This window comes from Chlamydotis macqueenii, chromosome 14, assembly GCF_036417535.1.
Source record: "Chlamydotis macqueenii isolate bChlMac1 chromosome 14, bChlMac1.mat, whole genome shotgun sequence".
Taxonomy (NCBI): Eukaryota; Metazoa; Chordata; class Aves; order Otidiformes; family Otididae; genus Chlamydotis; species Chlamydotis macqueenii.
In genome coordinates, this window is record NC_141569.1 from 10,421,878 (window position 1) to 10,439,816 (window position 17,939).

At 45.5% G+C, this 17,939-nt stretch overlaps 1 protein-coding gene across 1 annotated transcript in view; it reads left to right on the plus strand.

The window, feature by feature from the left end:
* The first annotated feature begins 486 nt into the window (after window positions 1-486).
* Window positions 487-17,939, plus strand: part of NSG2 (neuronal vesicle trafficking associated 2) — a 37,630-nt gene continuing 20,177 nt past the window's right edge. The window contains exons 1-3 of the mRNA XM_086759166.1: window positions 487-743; window positions 1,304-1,454; window positions 14,763-14,882. Coding sequence (XP_086615292.1) covers window positions 1,326-1,454; window positions 14,763-14,882 — 249 coding nt within the window. The 5' untranslated portion in view covers window positions 487-743; window positions 1,304-1,325. The remainder of the gene's footprint in view (window positions 744-1,303; window positions 1,455-14,762; window positions 14,883-17,939) is intronic.

The window sequence follows — 17,939 nt, forward strand, 5'->3', positions numbered from 1 at the left end:
GCAAAGCGGGGCAATGGGGTGCCCGCTTGACCCAGCAGCAGTCCCATCTCCTTGCAGGACCGCAGCCTCCCTGGACCCCTCTCCAGCCCCCAGCCCTCTCTGTGACGGCACCTGTCCCTGCGCAGTGTGCCGTGGAAGCGCCCCAGCGTGCGTGGGGCCCTCTCTGACCTTCACGCACCCGCATTTCTGCGTGCACGCCACGCTCCTGCAGTGCTGCGGGGCCCTCTCCAGCCCACGCCTCCCGTGCAGCCACACCCGTGCCCCCGCAATCCCTTCCCGCAGCCCTCAACCCACCCGCAGCAGCACCCACGCCCCCCCCTCCCCCGCCCGCCGCCGCGGCCGGCCCCACGCGCGGCCTGCAGGGGGCGCCACCGCCCGCCGTGCGCGGCGGGGACGCCAGGGGGTGCCCGAGGCCGCGCGGCGGCGCGCGGGTCCGTGCGCGCGCGCGACGGGCGGGCGGTGTGTATGGTGGCGGGGGGGGGGGGGGGGGGTGGTGGGGGGGGAGCCGCTGCCCGCCCCCGCCCTCAGTCGCGCTTGCGGAGCCGCAGCCGAGCGCAGGGCGCAGCGCTGTCCCTTCAGCACCGCGCCCCCCACGCGCCTCATTACCGCAAATACAAATTAACGGAAACCTTTCCACCACCCCCACCCCGCAACCTCGCCTCCGCCTTCCCCTGCCCGGCCCCCCCCCGCCCCCCCGCCGCAGCGCCCGGGCCGAGCCGCCGCCAGAGACCGCGTGGTTTGCAGTAAGTAGGGGCTCAGGGGCGGCGGGAGGGGCGCGGGGGGGTGCCCGCAGCCCCCCCTTCCCCAGCATCTTCCCCTGCGGCGCGACCCCCAGCCCCGCCGCCCCCGGGAGAGCCGAGAGGAGGGGACCCTCAAGTCCCGCAGGGCGTGGGGTTTGCAATGGAGGGGGGGGGTGTCTGTACCCTCATAGGGGCTGTCAGAAAAATGGGGGGCGGGGGGTGAAAAGCACCCGTAGGGCCAGACGGCCAGGGGGAGATGTGTCCCGTCCCCATGCGCGTCTGCGGTTGTTTCGGCGGTGGTGGCAGTCCCGACCGGTAACGCCGCCTGCGGTGTCAGTATTTGGGCTCGTGGCGGGGGTCTACACGGGGTGTTTGTGGGGCGTCTGCGTAGGGCACGGCAAAATGCATGCGTGAAGTCAAGGTGTGGCGTGGGGTGCGGGGTGTCTGGAAACCCAGGCATAAAAGCCCAGGTAACTGATCCGCTCAGCCAAACCGAGCCCGGTGAGGCAGAAGTCCTCCCCTTCCCGCTGCCCTTGTGACGTTGGTCATCTTGCTGGTTTTAGGTCTGGAAAGCAAGGTCCGAGAATGGTGAAGCTGGGGAGTAATTTGAATGACAAGAACAACAAACCACCATCCAACGAAGATGGTTTTCAGACAGTTCCTTTGATCACACCTTTGGAAGTAAATCACCTGCAGTTCCCGGCTCCGGAAAAGGTAAAACGAAATCAGACGGTGCTCCTGCATGATTGCGCACACGTACATATGCTTGGTTTTCACCGCCTTGGTGACTTACGGGTCTCTGGTGATGTGAGCTGTGGCATAGTGTTTATTCAATAAATAAAAAGGGGTTATCTTTCCTGGTGTGTTTATCTGTTTTAACATGGCAAACGAGCACGTAGCTGTCCCCCAACTCCTCCCCTCCTCAAAAAAAACCCCAAATATTCTTTCACAAATACAACTGGAAAAAGCTTAGTGTGTTTGTCTTGCAAGCGCTGGAGAAACTGAGGAGCAGTTTGCAATGCATTGTTATCGGTAAGATTAATTGCCTGCATTGAGAGTAATGTGATAACTATTCTGAAATAAGCAGCTATTTTAATTATCTTGGTTAAGATTTGGTTTCTTCTCCATGGCTTTGCAAAGCTTATTTGAGCATTGAGGATGCAGATTTCTCTGACGAGAGCGGCTGAATTCCCCCATGCCCGGGGTGGTGATGGAGCAATCCAGGGATTCGTTTTCCCAATTGGCTCCAGCCAGGGGACAGCTTTCTCCCCTGCCCACTCAACACTCTCAGAACCGAATGCAGCACTAAAATGTCCAGAAACGTGCATCAGCGATTGGCTGTGGTTTGGTGGTTGGGATTTTTTAGATGCAGTATGTACTGGGAAATCTTTTGTCTATATCGATGCGGTGACGACGCATATCAATATAACCTGGTGAGGACATGATGAGACTGTAAAAATCTGTATGCCCCAATAGTCCTTACCAAAACAAAGCCTGTCTGCAATGTAGTTCCCGGATACCACAGAGATGGAGCCAACTCGCCCGAAAGTATAGACAGAATGATTAGATCTCATGGGATAATGGAATAATAGTAAAGTTAACACTGATGATTATTGAGCATATATCCTGTTTTTACTGTAGTGCAAAATGAATTTTCTCTAAATACGTTAAGGGAACATGATGATGGATGTGATAAAACTGTCTAGATAGACAAACTATGTTTATTTTATGATAGAGCAGAGTCAACTGCCTTGACATCCTGGGGACCAGAGCCATGCCAGACAAAGGAGCTCGTTTCATGTGCCTCATGGCAATCAGGAGCAACTTCACTGCGTTCAGGAGGGTAACACTGCCATGAATTGTTGTGACTGAGGGACTAAACTGGCCCTTGTCTATGACTTTGATAAAAAAAGATTAAGGAAAATAATTCAGGCAAAGCAGTATGATTTATCATAAACATCTGAAAAGCTCAGAGGAAACTATAGATGTGTAGAAGTAAATAATTTGATGCTAGTACAAATGGATCATGAGATCACGCAGTGTCACATGATGTGAAATTTAAATGACTCACGTATCAGGTGAGACATGGATAACCTAACAAAAATCTTTTAGAGCTAATAAAGTGGTAATGAGTGTTCTCACAACCACCACGTTCCAATTGCCTGTTGGTGAACAAACACTGGAGTGTATTGGTCTGGTGTGATTCCTTGCTGATTTTTCTGTTTAAACATGCCTACATCAATAATTCACATGTTGTTAGGTTACATTACCTTCATTAGCATACATTACTGTCAATGCATCTCCTGACATCCATATTTTTCTTTGCTGGAAGAGTGGGATGTGTCTCCAGGAGTGCTGAGCGTGATTCAGAACTCGTTAGAGTCACCGGTATTGATTTCAGCAGGCTGCGGTTCAGCGCCCGTGCGCGGTAGGCCTGGTATTAACGTCGACTGGAGATCCGCTTGCAAGAAGGGGAGGTTATTTGTGATAAAAGCCATGTAATTCACCATCTGTTTCCTTTGCTCTTTGTAGAACGGGTTCTGTTGGGGTGAGTTCACCCTGGGGCAGAGGGGCTGGTGGAAGAGCAGCTTAAGGAGCTGAGCCTCGGGCGAAAAGCTTGGGCAAAGGTTAAGTGATGGGGGAAATTTCAGCTTTGTACTTAGGAAAGCAAAGCTGATGCTGAATTCAGCCAGACTGTGAGCGTGAGGAAGAGTAGACATGGATTTTGCTTTTCAGAACGTATTCTTGTTTGGACTTGCAGTCAGGAGGCAGGGTTAAAAAGCCCCCTAAAATCGATTTGACTTTTTTCCTCTCTGCTCCTAAAATCTGCCAGCTATCTGTTCCTCAACCCTGATTTTTAGCTTGGGCGAGCGAGAACGGCCGAGGCGCTCCCCGTGCCTCTCGCCCGGGGTGCGGCAGGGGCGGCCGGAGCCCAACCGGCTGCGCGCTCGGGCGGGCGCTGCGCGCTCCCCGCCGGTCTCCACACGGGGGCAGTGCTCGCGGCCCCGCTCCCGCCCGCCCCGCAGCGCCGGCCAATCACCGCGCCCCTGCCTCTGCAACAAAGGGCTGGGGCGGCCCGGCCTTCTCCCCGCGGGGAGATGAGGGGAAAAAAAGCGCTGCTAAAAACTCTAATTTCTGCAGCTCCAGCTCCAGTCTGGCTGGGAACGGGGGAGTGCAGGCTGCGGCTGGCCATCCCCGAGCGTACTGGGTCTGTGCGGGGCAGCCCAACCGCTGTAGTAATACGCAGTAATGCCTTCACCCGGTGCGTGGGTTAATTCGCAGGCCTTTCCCAGCTGAGTCTTCGGCACCTGCATGCAAACTGAAGAAAAGCAAACCTGTTGTGTGTCAGTATATTCTCCTCTGCAGATCCTTAAAAGTACCCCACAAAGCCTATGGACTCCACAGACTGAAAATGGTGTTTTAAAGGCTTTAGATACCTGTTTTTTTTTTTCTTCATTTCTTGTAACTATCACTTGAGAGTCACTTGACGTGACTCTCAGCATTAACCTCTGTGGGTGGCTCACCACAGCTTCATCTCTTTCCAAGTGTTTCTGTGCCTGGCTCCCCTCTCAGAGAAAGGATACAGAGCGAGAACGTAAAAATGAGGCTTTTGCTCACGTGATGTAATCCCTGAAGCCTCTCTGTTTTCCGGTAGTTCCTTGATTATAAGAAATCGTGTGGGGGTGATGGGGGGGAAACACTGCCTAAACTTACTGTTTGTCCTTTTGGGGATGCTTGTTTTTCGAAGCGCTGTGAGCTGAGCAGCTCCCTCTGATTTCCACCTGGATGCTGTTGGAAAAATCCAGGCAGGAATTCAGGAGGCTTGAATTTGGCAACCTTTTTAAAAAATTACTGGCCACTGGACTGACTATTTCTTTTTCCACCAAACGAGGACGTCTCCTCCCGAGGCTCATGCTGTTCCTCCCATAGCATCAGCATTCCTGTCGTTCTGTCAGCTTGTGCGGCTGCAAGGGGAGAAATGTAGCAGGGACAGTAATTTCTCCCCGAGGGTGCTAAGCCTGCTGTGTATTTTTATTTATTGACTATCTCCAAGCATTTTCCTTGCCCCCTGTTCTCTTGCCAGGGTGGCATTTGCAGAAGGCTGAAGCAGATGCTCTTAAATCACTTTTGTGTGGCCTTTTTGCTGAAATCCATCCGTGTAACAAGAATAATAGCCATCACCAGTGACAAGCCCTTGACCTGGCTTTTATGTCTCTGAATTTAACTTCATATGTATTCAAAAAGAAAAACAAAAAAGAAGCCTCTTTTCTTTTAGGACCGAAGAGGAAAAGGCTGGCTGTTCATTTGTTTTCCTAGGTGTAGACAAAGTGCTTTGACTGTAATTGTTACGTGTCTCTGCAGTGATAATGCTAAAGGATATGCAGCTTTTCAGGGACCATACTGTTTCACTGAAATTTTAAATGAAACTAACAATTGGAGACCCCTTGGTCTCATAGGCTTGCTTCAATATTATCCAGCATGAAATGCCTCTGTTCTGGCAGTAAAAATCCTAATTTTACGTAACACAAAAGTGCATGAAAGCTATTGTTAGGGCTGAAAAAAACATCCGACATCTCTTTTGTGGGGAAAGCTGCAGAAGGCTTATCGTGTGGTCCATTGTTCTTTATTTTGAATGCATCTGGATGCTTGAGAAATAATTTCTCTGGTGACAAATTCCGGCCATCCAACCCAAGAAAGAAAAAAATAAATGTTACTGCTCTCTTCAAATGCTTTTCCCATCCTGTGCTCCTGCCTCTTGCCCTCCCTCGCTGCACCCCCCTCTGAGTGGCCGAGGCCATGCGTTTACACAGAGTAATCAAGAATTCCTGAAAATCAGGAGGGTCCCTTGTGTTCACAGCCTGTCCCTATTGGTTTAACAGGAAATAATGTTTTGTCCTGGCCAGCTGAGCAGGCACAATTAATAGTACAGTGGATGAGTGATCTTGTACCTAGGGGACTACTTGCAGCTCTGTCCTGAAGTACTGATGTCAGTCTGCCCTCTGCGAAGCCCAGCAGCGCATGGCAGCTCTAGCCAGCCTGAAGGCACGCACTGTCAGGGCAGTGTGGAGCTGGTTTTGGGGTGCTGCTGGATATGGTGGGGCCAGATGCAGCTCAGCCTTCCCTGCTGCTGTCTGGGAGGGCTGCTGATGCAGCTGGGGCAGGCATCTGTGCTCCTGCTCACGCTGCCGGTGAGTTTGGAGGGATGGAGCAAACGGCAAAGGAGAGATGGGGCAGGGCTAGTAATTGTGAGAGTTGAAGGAAGTAACAGTAAAGGGAGGAGGTGGATGCAAAGGGAAGGAAAGCGTGAATAAAAGAAAGGAAGGGAATTAAAAGGGAGTCTTGCAGACAAAGGAATGCAAAGGCTGTCTTGCCTTTCTCCATCCTTTCCTTCCCCCACTTGGGATACTGCCTAATCCTCACAAATACCAAAGTCTGAGCCTTCTCCTCCTGTGACATTTGTCCCTCTTCTGCACTGTGCAAATCCATTTGTCCTCTAAATGTGTATTTGAATGTAAACACCGCCTCTGCTCATTAAGCTGTAATAAATATTTGCAGCAACGCTCGCTCTGGCGGTGCAGGGTTTCTGGGGTAACCTTCTTGATTTTGTTTGCATGTCTTGGACGGCCCTACTTGAGGTTCTTGGCAGTTCATGATGCTCCTCTTTGGATATGGCCAGAGTGGGGCTAGCCTTCCCCTAGCATACTGAGCACCTCTGCTTGCGGGCGATCCCGCGCGGCGGGGCTGTGCTGCAATCCAGGCGTGTGCTCGCAGCCGCCTGGGACAGCGTTCCGCCGCCTCGCTTGCATACAGATACTGCGCTGTTGGTGCAGCTCTCGAGTATGGAAAGTCTTGGGATTTATGTAGCCTGGGCAGAAATTTCTCTCCTTAACTGCACTGCTATCGATGTCTGAATTAGATTGTTTAAAGCTAGCTCATGTCTGCTTTTGTGAGCTCCATTGCCTCTCTTAAACCCAGCTATGTCAGCACTGCAATTCCTAGAGCTGCATTCTGCAGAAACAGCAGAAATCGACACAGGAAAAGTGCGTTAGGGAATGGATGTTTGGCTAAGCCTGTTGCAATCTATTCTTTACTCTAACATGAAAGCCCTGTGCTGGAGGTAGAGTTATTTCAGCAAGACCATGAGGTGAATGCCGCATACTTACTGGTCTGGAAAGCGTGACTGGGTAAGATTCTTGACTGGTGTGTAAGTCAGCGTAGTTTGAATGAAATCATTGGAGCTCTGCTAATTTACCCTGGCCAATTTACCATCACTACAGCCAAGTGATTGATTCTTTTGTCTGCTTTGCTGTACCCTCCCCTGGCTGAACCTACTGAAATCAATTTGTGTCACCCCTTCACAGCCTCCTGTGGGCTCCTGATGGTTATGGTCACCTAGGGATTTGTAGGGAGACTTAGCTGAACAATTTCCAAGCTCCCTTTGTGCTTGCGAGCTCTGCCTTTCCCTTCTGAGCTGCTGTCAGCTCCAAATACAGCGTTTGCATTCTGCCCTGCCTTTCATTGGTGATGCCAGGGCTGATTACATTTGCTGTCTTTGTCCTTTTGTGATGTTCCTTATGGCTGGAATATCCTCCTGGCACTGATTCAGAAGACAACTTTTTTTTCCTACCATCCTCTGTGAAACTAATTTCCAGCACAACACCCATTAGATGAGCTGATACAGGGGGGAAAAAAAGCAGGCTGTTTCTACTGACTATGGCTTTCTCCATTGACTATGGATTTGATACCCAGGCATCCTTTGTTTTTTTCTTTTCATGTATTCAGGTAGGGACTAGGATGCCATTACATACATCCTAAATGCTAATTTTAGTAGAAATCTCTGGGACGTCTGCCTGCTGAGATGTGTTCATCCTGTAGATTTGGAAGCATAGCTGCCTATCCCATGGGATGGGAGATAGTAATAATTTTTTTTGTAAAGTTTTTAAAGACCTAATTGTCTAAAAAACTGGGAATTTGGGGCATGGTGATTGCCAGGTAGTCTGAGATTACTGGTCCACCCAATCTGATGTTTCTAGCAGTAGCCAGTGCAAGAGTTGGAATGAGGTACTGGAGATGCTGGAGTAGACGTGGAGCTGCTCATGTCTATGAATGTTTCATCCTAAGCCTGCAAAGAGAGAGATTGTTTTAGGCCCTGAAACATGATTTTTCCATCTCTTTTCCTAGACTCTTTTACTGCTAAGTATTTTAACTTCAGCTACTGTTGGCACTGTGCACATCTCGTTTGCTCTTTGAAGCTGGCTGCGTGTGAGGATTAGAGCTTGTAGGTCACTGGAGAATTTTGTGTGCGAGCAGGTGGTGAATTTTAGCCATCCCTTGGCTTGTAGCACGTAAACCGACTCAATCACAGCAGATTTAGTGCCAAGACTGGGGGGCACCATTTTTCTGTCATCAGTAACCTGGACGGCACGGTCCAGCTGGGACGTGGTCTGAGGTCTTTCTCAGCTATTGATGCTCAGTTGGGTAATGAAGGCAAAGGAAACAGTGATGAGTTTGTATTTTCTGTTCTCTTTCTGCAAGGAATGAAGAATGTCATGTCTTTGGAAGCCAAGAGTCTCATTTTCATTTAAAAGTGAGCATGACTAATCCACATGGAAACTGATGGGTGTGTTACAACCATTTTGTGGGACTACAACGTCTAGCTTTGAACCTGGAGGAAACCTTTTTCCCTGGGAGGAGAAACCCATTTTGTTTATCTCTTCCGTCAATCTGAAAGCCACTCAGAGTGAGAGACTCTTCATTATTAATAATCCCGGGAAGTAGTATTTTAAATTTTTATGGTTTGCACTTTGCAGCACCTGAACCACAATATATTACGTGCACCGTGGCAGTGAAGTGGGAATTACAGCAGGGCTGCATGTCCTTTTCCAAATGAATAATTTAAAGTTTTCACAATGCCAGTTGTGTTAAATATTATTACTCATTTCTTCAGGGAAAACCGTAGAGCTCAAACGCAAATATAAAGTGGCAATAAATGATGTTACGTTTAGCCAGTCTGAGACAAGACTCAGAATTCGTATCAGTTCATTTCCTGAAACACTTACTTGCATAGCAGGAAAATCCTTTTTAAGGCTCCATGCTTAATGTGATATTTTTCCATTTGTCACATTTCACGTCTGCTCTGCTCCTTCCTCCTAAAAGCAAATGCTTTTAGTATAGTCCACTTGATTAGAAGCTTGCTTTCTTTTTCTTTCAGTTTCCAAAATATCTAGATTTCCCAGCACTTTGTTACTGTTTACTTTCTCAAGGTTGTCGATGATGGATTTCCTGCTGGTGTACGTGGACTCTCATCTGTTGTTTCTCATCTCAGCACACCTACAATTTTCTAAAGCATCACTACAGAGAAGGTGCCTGGTCCTGCATTCATTAAAGCTGAGGAAAGGTTTCCTATTGATTCCCGTTGTGTCACTAGCATTAAGCCTGGAATAATAAGTGCATTTAGGTCTAGGGCTCGATAAATGTATTGGCAAACAGCATCATTAGAAAAATGTTGCTTGTGTGGAGCGGCATGATGGATATGGCTTGTTGTCCTGTCATGCTTGGGTTTTTATAACTTTTACAGGCCATTCTCTGTAGTCTGCTACTGAGCTCTTGCAGAAAAGCATTTGAGGGACTGGAATGAGGAACCAGAACATGCAAGAAAGAGAATGGAACGTGCAAACCTTTCAAGACACAGAGAGTGTTATTACATCTGCTAACCTAGGATGATTGAGGACAACAATTCGGCAGAGAGCTACCATTTTCCATAGAGCATCTGACTTCCTACCCACCCCAGCTATCTCTTGCTAGCCCCTAATCTCAAAAATGTTATATTTATATGGAGAATGTGCTGGAGCTACTATTATTGCTCAGTTAATGAAAACCTGGTCTGTTTTCCTGACTCAAGCACCAATTGCTGGTGTGACTCAGCATATTACTAAGCTTTTTCTCCTCTTTTTTTTCCTATTCCTCTGTCAGTAATATGGGGATACTGGGGTCATGCTGGCAGGTAAAGTGCTCTGAGTGGTGTTGCTGAAGAATGCCCCGGGAGCCCTGTGCCTTGGTGTTGTTACTGGCTGTGGGAAGGTGACTGAAGGCAGCTTAAGTTCTGATCGGTCAAAGTGCTTAAATGCACACTTAACTTTAAATATCTGGCTGATCCTGCTGGTGTTAATAGGTCTACTTGCTTTGCTGAATTGGAAGTTAATGAGTCCAAATGAGAGATAAACTTAGTTTTGGAGGAGGCTGCAAGGACTGGCAGTGTGGATTCCCGTCATTAGAAGTGTCTTTTTGCTGCTCTGTGGAAGCCCTTTTCTCTTTTCTTGTAGTCTTGCAACCAGTCTGCAAACTTCAGCTAGGAAGCAACTTTCAAAGAACAGTTTTATTTTGGATGTAAAATGAAGAAAATCCCAGGTAATTTATTTGTGTCCCCTTTATTGCATCTGTCATAAACAGCACAGTCCCTCTGCAGTTTAACAGTGGAGGGTCTCTGGGAAATAGCATGAAAACTTGACAGGTTACAGCAGGAACATAATTTGCAGGGAGGTCCCCTCAGCTAGTATTCTCCTAGACTCCATCCGCACGGCTGGCTTTAAAGTGCTATGGAAAGGCTGGACTGGGTTGGCAGGGAGGCAGCTCTCGTTGGTGGACAGTCAGAACGCACAAAGTGAGGTGCAGGCATAAGCTGTGCTGAATCAGAGCCTAGCTAATGAAACGCTAAGGCTGACAAGTGTCCAGAAATGTTCGAAGGGTATTTATCCAGCAGTCACAAAGGCTTGGGCATTCCAAAAAGCTGATGGGCACTGTTACTGCCTTTTTATTATTCATTTGCAGGTGTGCAGGTTTAATAATAACAACAACAACAACAACTATTATGATTATTATTATTCTCTGCCCCAGTAAGCTTACAGTTAGGAATGACAACCTAAAACGGCCAGACCCTCCTCACCATGAGGAGCACGAGTGAAGACAAGCCTTAGGGAGCATGCAGGCGGAGGTGAGAGCTCAGGAGGCAAGTGCAGAGAATGGGCAGAATGGTTTTGCTGTAGTGGAGGTGCAGAGTGGACTAATTGTCTTTTTTGGGAATATTCAAGAGATTACTTGTCCATGTAAGCACTGGTTCAATTGTTTGTGTTTATTTTCTGTACTCATGAGGCCAGAGCACAGCCAAGCAATGCTGCCAGCTTTGGAAGCTGCTGCCTCGCAGCAGTTCATTCCCACCGTAACAGCATCGCAGAGAAGGGAACGAGGAGCTGGGTGTTCCTTTCACTTCAGTTTGCTTTGAATTGCAACCTACACAGGACCCCAATTTTATACTCCCTTTCACTGGTTTCAATCAAGAATACTGAAGTTAGCGAAGCTGCAAAACAGACAAGAAGAGGGAATGGGTTTGTTCTGTTTACTGTGGTTTGTAATAAACGCCAGGAGCTCTCCCGGGAAACCTGTCGTGGTGTGAGATGGATGTACCTTGTTTGCATGGAAACAGCGGGATCCCGGGCTCTGATGGAACTGCCCTGGGGCAGCCAGTGATAAATGAACACTGATCATTGCGCTGACTGTGGAGTCAGTGGGGTTTTTATTACTGTACATCCAACGGCAATTTGGTTAGCATTTCTGGAAGACTTTGCTGCCAGGAATTTTTTTGTCTCAGCGACAAAATGGAAAGAGAAGGTGAAAAAGGAGTGATGGCAGGGAACAGGGGAAGGCAAGCCTTCTTTCCCACCGAAGCCAAATCAGAAAACTGAACAACCAGCCAAAATAGCAAAAAACAATAATGCTAAAAATATAGAAACTTTCCTTTATAAGATTAATTGTTCCTTTTCTAAATGTGCACTTAGATTAATACTTGGTGCTTTAGAAAATTTATTTTGTGTTTTGACCAGCTCGCATTTAGACTTGTTTCAGAGCCACTCACCACTGACACATGCATGGGAGGCTGTCAGCGTAGCAAATGCTACGCTAAAAACTGTGTGTGGGCGGGTGGGGGTGTGTGTATCCGTGCGTTATCATCCGACAGCCTTAGTTCCCTTCCCTGGGTACCGGTAAGGTAGCCCTGACTGGAGTGGTCTCACTAGTGCAGAGGCTCAAGGGGTGCGATGAACACAACTCAATTTCCAGAAGCCTTTGCGTGGGCTTCCTGATGGCAGCTTGACGGATGGAGAGGGAGCGAACGTTGCTGCAAAAGTGGGATCTGTGCTCAGGCTTATTTATTTAGACTGTAGGCAACTGAACGAGGTAGCTCTTTTCTTCTAAATGTGCACCCCGTGCCCTCAGCAAAATTGCATTTTTATCGTTACTGGCACAATATTGAATTCTACCCCTACACTGCAGGTTTTCAGTTTTCAGTTTGTCCTTTGTCATTTTATTTCTGTGCTGTCCTTTAAAGAGAAGACCTTACTGACTGCCCTGTCTTTCTTCTGCTGAGTAATTTCACCAGGTGTCTGACAAAGATACTTCTGGAGAGTGGGTATTTAGCTTTTGCAATGCCGAAAGGCATTCAGCAAAGGTACTTCTTAGCTCCTCTACTAAAGCTTTTTATACCTCTGAAAATTTCTCTGCAAAACATTGACCATCAGGATAACTACGGCTCTGCACACACACATTTCACTGCTGGCACAGTCAGCAAATTGAGTTTCAAGTACCTTCTGATCTGGCTGGGGACTGAGCTCACTTATTTATTCACAGACGTGATAGACATCGCTACTGGACTTGAACCTAATGCCTTGTGAAGGGCTGCGTGTATTTCTTTTCAGTCTTATGCTGTATCCCTGTAGACAGCATAATTCCAACTTTCCTACTTTTAGGATGTTGATTGTAATGACAGGTAAAAAATACCTGTAAGAAAGCTGACATAATGACAAAAGAGTGGAAGAAAACGTAAATTGTATATAGAAACAAGAAAGGCTTTTAAGTTTTTTTTTTCCTTATATTCTGGCCTTTCGTTAAGACCTAATGTTAGAGTTTGTGGAAAAGCTCTCATGTATATTTAAAGGTTTTGTCTGCATCTAAGAGTCACATCCAGCAGGAAGCATGAATTTGGGAGAACTGGATATTGTGACTGGTAGGTTTGAAAACAAGACCAGTGCAGTTTCTGAGCACTGGCTGGCAGGTGTTGGTGGCTGACGCTCTGTAATTTACTGTTCTGCGTTTACAGAAGGCCAGCAAGGAGGCTGGAAGCTCGGGGCCAGCTGGATGGAGTCCTGAGTGCACTTGCCTCCTTTTGAGTGAGAAAATGAGGTTATTGCTTGTTCATAGCTCAGAACTAACCTGGGCCAGCTTGTCCTGGATGGAGAGGGAGCTTTGCTTTATTTGGTCCACAGTGTGCTGGGCTGCATTTCAGAGCATGGTGGGGTTAGGTTCAATAGCAGATTCAGAGTAGGGTTAGGGTTCATCCCAAACCCTCTGAATCAAGGTTATCCCTGTGTCATATCTCATCATCTATGTTGTGTCCTCAGAAATCCTGACTTCTAAAATGCTAATATAAATATATTTGGATGACTTTTTGTTCCCTCTTCTTCCCAAGTCTCAATGTTTCAAATGCTAGTGTAATAAATATTATGGAGATTCACTGAAGGGTGTAAATATTCATCAGTCCTTAATGATTTGCATTTGAATCCAGAAAATTGGCTTATGACTCCACACTGATTTTCTCTCACTGATTTTCACATGGCATTAAGTACAGGAGGATTAAATACCTGGAGTTTTCTCTGGTCTAAACCAGACTTTGCTGTCTTCATTTGGAAATTAGTTCTTCATTAGCTGGTAACTCAACCTTGTACATCACTTAATCATTTTCAGTCCTTCAGGATTTTTTGTTTCTAACAAAGACCTTTAGAATGACTCCTGTCACTCTCATATGAACCTGTCACCACTCCTGCAGTATTTAATTTTCACCTTGGCAAGGCTGATGCCTGCGTAGGTCTGCAGTTCAGAATGGAAGGCAGAAGAGTGGAAGCGTTGGCCCTGGGATCAAGACCTTCATGTTCTTTCTATGCTTTTGTGTTTAACCTATCCGAACCTTGCAGACCACACCAAACTGTTACACGCTTCGTGGACCTTGTCCCTGGGTTGGGAATCCTGAGCAGAAGCGCTGTGGCAGTGTGTGCTCCCAGCCACAGCCCCCTCCCCAGGGATGAGCTCCATCTCTTGGCCAGTGCTGAAAACAGAGACATTTTGTCTTCTCTTGCATTTTCCAGCTAGATTAAGATAGTGTGGCTATGCTGGCGTGCTCTCACGTTGCTATTGTGCTCATGGATGGGTAGTCTTTTGAGATTCATGTGTATAATGGGATGGATACGCTCATTCCCCTGAGGAGCTATTAGTTTCAGAGTACAGCCCTGATGCTAGTCCCCTCTGGGAGCAGCTGGTGTTAGGTTCTGTGTTTGCAGAGGGTGGATTTGTACCCAAAATATTTAGGGTCATTGTAGGTTACAAATAAATTCAATGTAGATTGCCAATGCAATTTTGGGAATTCGACCGTGCCCTTTTAAAAGCCACTTATGGCTTCTCCATTGGCAATAAACCACTCATTTTTGTAAGATTACGAGGACCTGGATTAGTCAGCAGATGACACACTGAGATCTCTGGGGACAACCCAAGGTGATAGTATGAGAGTAGTATTGATAATCCGATTGATAATTGGAGCCTGAACAAATGGCCTAAATAGAAATTGGCTTCAGTAGAACTTGTTAGGCTGGGGTTTTTAAAAAGTGAGGTTTTTCTTTAGGACAGGCTGTTATTCTGCGTGTTCTGCCTCTTGAATATGATATAAAAATTATATGCCTAGTCCTGAACAAAAGTGGGTGTTAAACATTTTACTGTCAGCTATTTTAAGACTCCTAGGTCTATGTGCCTGCCTGACTATTTTTCTGTCTCTCCTAGTTCCCAAGGATGTGATGAGTTTGAGTTAATTTATGGTTCTAAGGCAGTTGTGTAGGTCCAGGGGACCGTTTATATAGAAAAGCTTAAAAAAAAAAAAAATAAATGTGTGCTCTGTGCAGAAACCTCAGAAGTGTTGATATTTTCCAGGTAATTGTGAAAACAAGAACAGAATATCAGCCTGACCAGAAGAACAAAGGAAAACTCAGAGTGCCCAAAATTGCTGAATTCACAGTCAGTTTCACTGATGGTGTAACAGAAAGACTAAAGGTAAGAAATGGTTATTCTGCTGCCTTCTGATACAAATGCCATTCATTTTAAAATAACTGAATCAAAGTGACAGTAAAGACATAACAAATTTAACACCCCACTCCTCACTAGGGTCAAAGAGAGGTTTATCTGCATGAGTAAAAAGCTTTTTTTTTTTTTTATATAGAGCAGGTAGGAAAATACCTTCATAGCTAAATCTAAAGTAGGAAATGTTTTCCTTTCCCAGGAAAAGTTATGAAAATAATTTCCAGCCTGAATTGAAAGTATAATGGGTTTGAATCTTTTTTCTTCTCACATTTGTGTTTAAAAAGAATTTAAAAATTCCAATGAAGATTGGTTGAAACAGTTTGTTTTGCCTTTTAAAAATCTTTTATCTTGCAGTCAAACAACCTTTTTCATATTTAAAATAAATTATTATTATGTAATTATATTATTATAGAAGAAAAGCCATTTCAACCTGGATAAAAGAAGAGATGATAGACAAGTATCCAAGCATATCCTGTCCTGTAAGCAGTTGTGGTTCACAGGAATTGGAGTTTTCTGATGAAAAACGTTTGCTTGAGAAATTTTCAACAGGCTCTACTCAAACATGGAAAGAAACTCATGAATTATTGAGTGCCCTTAGTTCCTGTTGATTACAGTGTATTAGAATGGCTCAGTTCCTCCTAAAATTAGACTCCACACGCGTAGCAGCTAGTATTTTCTCCTTTTACGCTGAGAAGATATGGTGCTTTTCCGAAACCATGGAGCATAGGAGTGATAAAAATGTGAGATCTGATTTCACACTTCCAAAGTCAGAGGAAATATCAATGATTTAAGTAGAAAACATGGAGAGTAAGCAGTGCCTAGTTATAGTCCTGCTCCTTGAAAAGCTAGCAATTGGGCTTCTAGGTTTTTATGAAAGGGCATAATCCTCGACAATTAACAGGAATTGACTCAAGGAACTGAATAGTCTTTCACTGGGTCCAGTTGTTCTTAGTTTTGCAAGAAATAAAAAAAATATAATTATTTTCTAGTAATTTAGAAGAAAACAGTAACTTTTAAAATCGTAATGTGATCCAGGAAAACTTGTTATCATTTGTCCTTGATAAACTTTACAATAAAGCTTGTTCAGTTATTGAAAGGAGAAATGTTTAGCTGCTCTCTTCTGAAGCACTACAGAATGGCACTACTTCTGTTTTTTCCAGAAATTCACTAACATGTATTTCACAAGGACAATTCTGTTGCTTTAATCTAGGATGTTTAAAGCCATGATTTATTCTTGAGAGGTCTGTGAATAAATGTTTATAGCTTCTTGGTTTTGTTTTTTTTTTGCAGTAGATATCACATATTTTGATCTAAATTACTTAACCAGGGGCATACATGCTGTTATTTTGACTGAATTTTTCACTGATCTTACTGTGTGCGTAGTACCTATTTACCACCAATAGTGACTCTCTCTTGGTAACACTAGTAAAGTAAACAGTGAATTAGCCACTGTTAAATTCCCAGTCTCGGAAATCACAGCAGACATCTTCCAGTGTGAGCAAAGTACAAATCAGAACCAGACACAATGTGCCTGAGAAACAACAGTAAATGTGGAGTCTCCTGGAAGAGATGTGTTGGCTTGTGACCCGCAATAAATGGCATCATTGTTGATATTGTAAGTAACGGTGCGTCACTGGGTGTTTAAAACTTAATCCCGCAGCCCTGAAGAGTGTTAAGGTCAGTGTAAGACCAGCTTTTAGTTCCGTCAAAAGATCTGACCCTGTTATTTAAAAAAGCAATCAAAACCATCTCATCCTTACACAGTGGGCATGCTGGAAGCCCATAGGTTAGATATAGCATAGAGATAGCAACCTAATCTGGTTGAAGATGTCCCTGCTCCTTGCAGGGGGGTTGGACTAGATGACCTTGGAAGGTCCCTTCCAAGCCAAACTATTCTATGATTCTATATATAGCACATCTACTGCTACGGATAAATCTCATTTCATCTACTCCTTCTATAGACTGTATTATTTTTCCCATTCTTCAACCCCCCAACTTGCTGTTGCATTCAAACCTCTCCTTCCAACGTATTTTTTCCTCTCTCCTTCCTATTTTCAGAGCAGCTCTCCCATTGCTCTCACCCGTGTGTGTGCAAGGACCGCACAGCAGCAGGCGCGGGGGATGCAGAGGCTCCAGCTGCCTGCACAGCACTGGCAGGGGTTTAACTGCCTTCCCCTTTGCTGCGCGGTGGGGATGGCTGTGGGAGCTGTGCCTCTTCCCAAGCAGCCTGGCAGCATGACAGTTTCATTTTTAAGCTATTTCCTTTCCCCAAAGTCCATATGATTTCCATTCTCTGCTCTTCAATGTCAACTTATTAATCACTCAGCCTCTCGTCTAATACTGGATAAGACTATAAGCCTCTGCCTGCCTGCTTTTCATAAGGCTTCCATGTATCGCATTAAGTTTGTAGTATTATTTCCTGACAAAAATGAGCTGAGATAATAGGTAATATTTCATTACCTTTTGCACTTTTTTTTTTATTGCACCACATTTTTGTACCAGTGCATATTTTTAGTGAAGTTATTAAAAATACTGCCCTCTGGTTATAAGCAGGCCTATTATCTGGTACTGATGAAATCGTTTTACATTTGTTTTTTTTATAAGAGGAAATAATAGTAAATACTTAACTTTTATTATCTCAGTTTGGCTACACTTTTAAAAGCTTAAAAAAAGATAATATAAATGAGATCATCGTATTTTCTTTTGCTGGCTGGTTGCTTTGTATAGCCTTCTAGCATGTGGTTCATTGGAAATATAATCTGTACATTGATTAGAATTAATCTATACTTGAGCCAGGCTGTTGGTAGCTATCCACTGGCAGAAGCAAGTAAATAATCCCATTGATTTCTACAAGAGAAATGATGGAGGGAAAGGCAGGAAGTGCATCTCAGCGTAGATGGTCCATTGGGTTAGTGCACTCTAAATATGTGAGATCTATATCCAGTAACACGTGTGGGAAATGCATGTTCGTCCAGTCTCTGTACAACTGGTGTGAGTCCGCAGCAGTGCTTGAATTCAAGGGTTTTCACA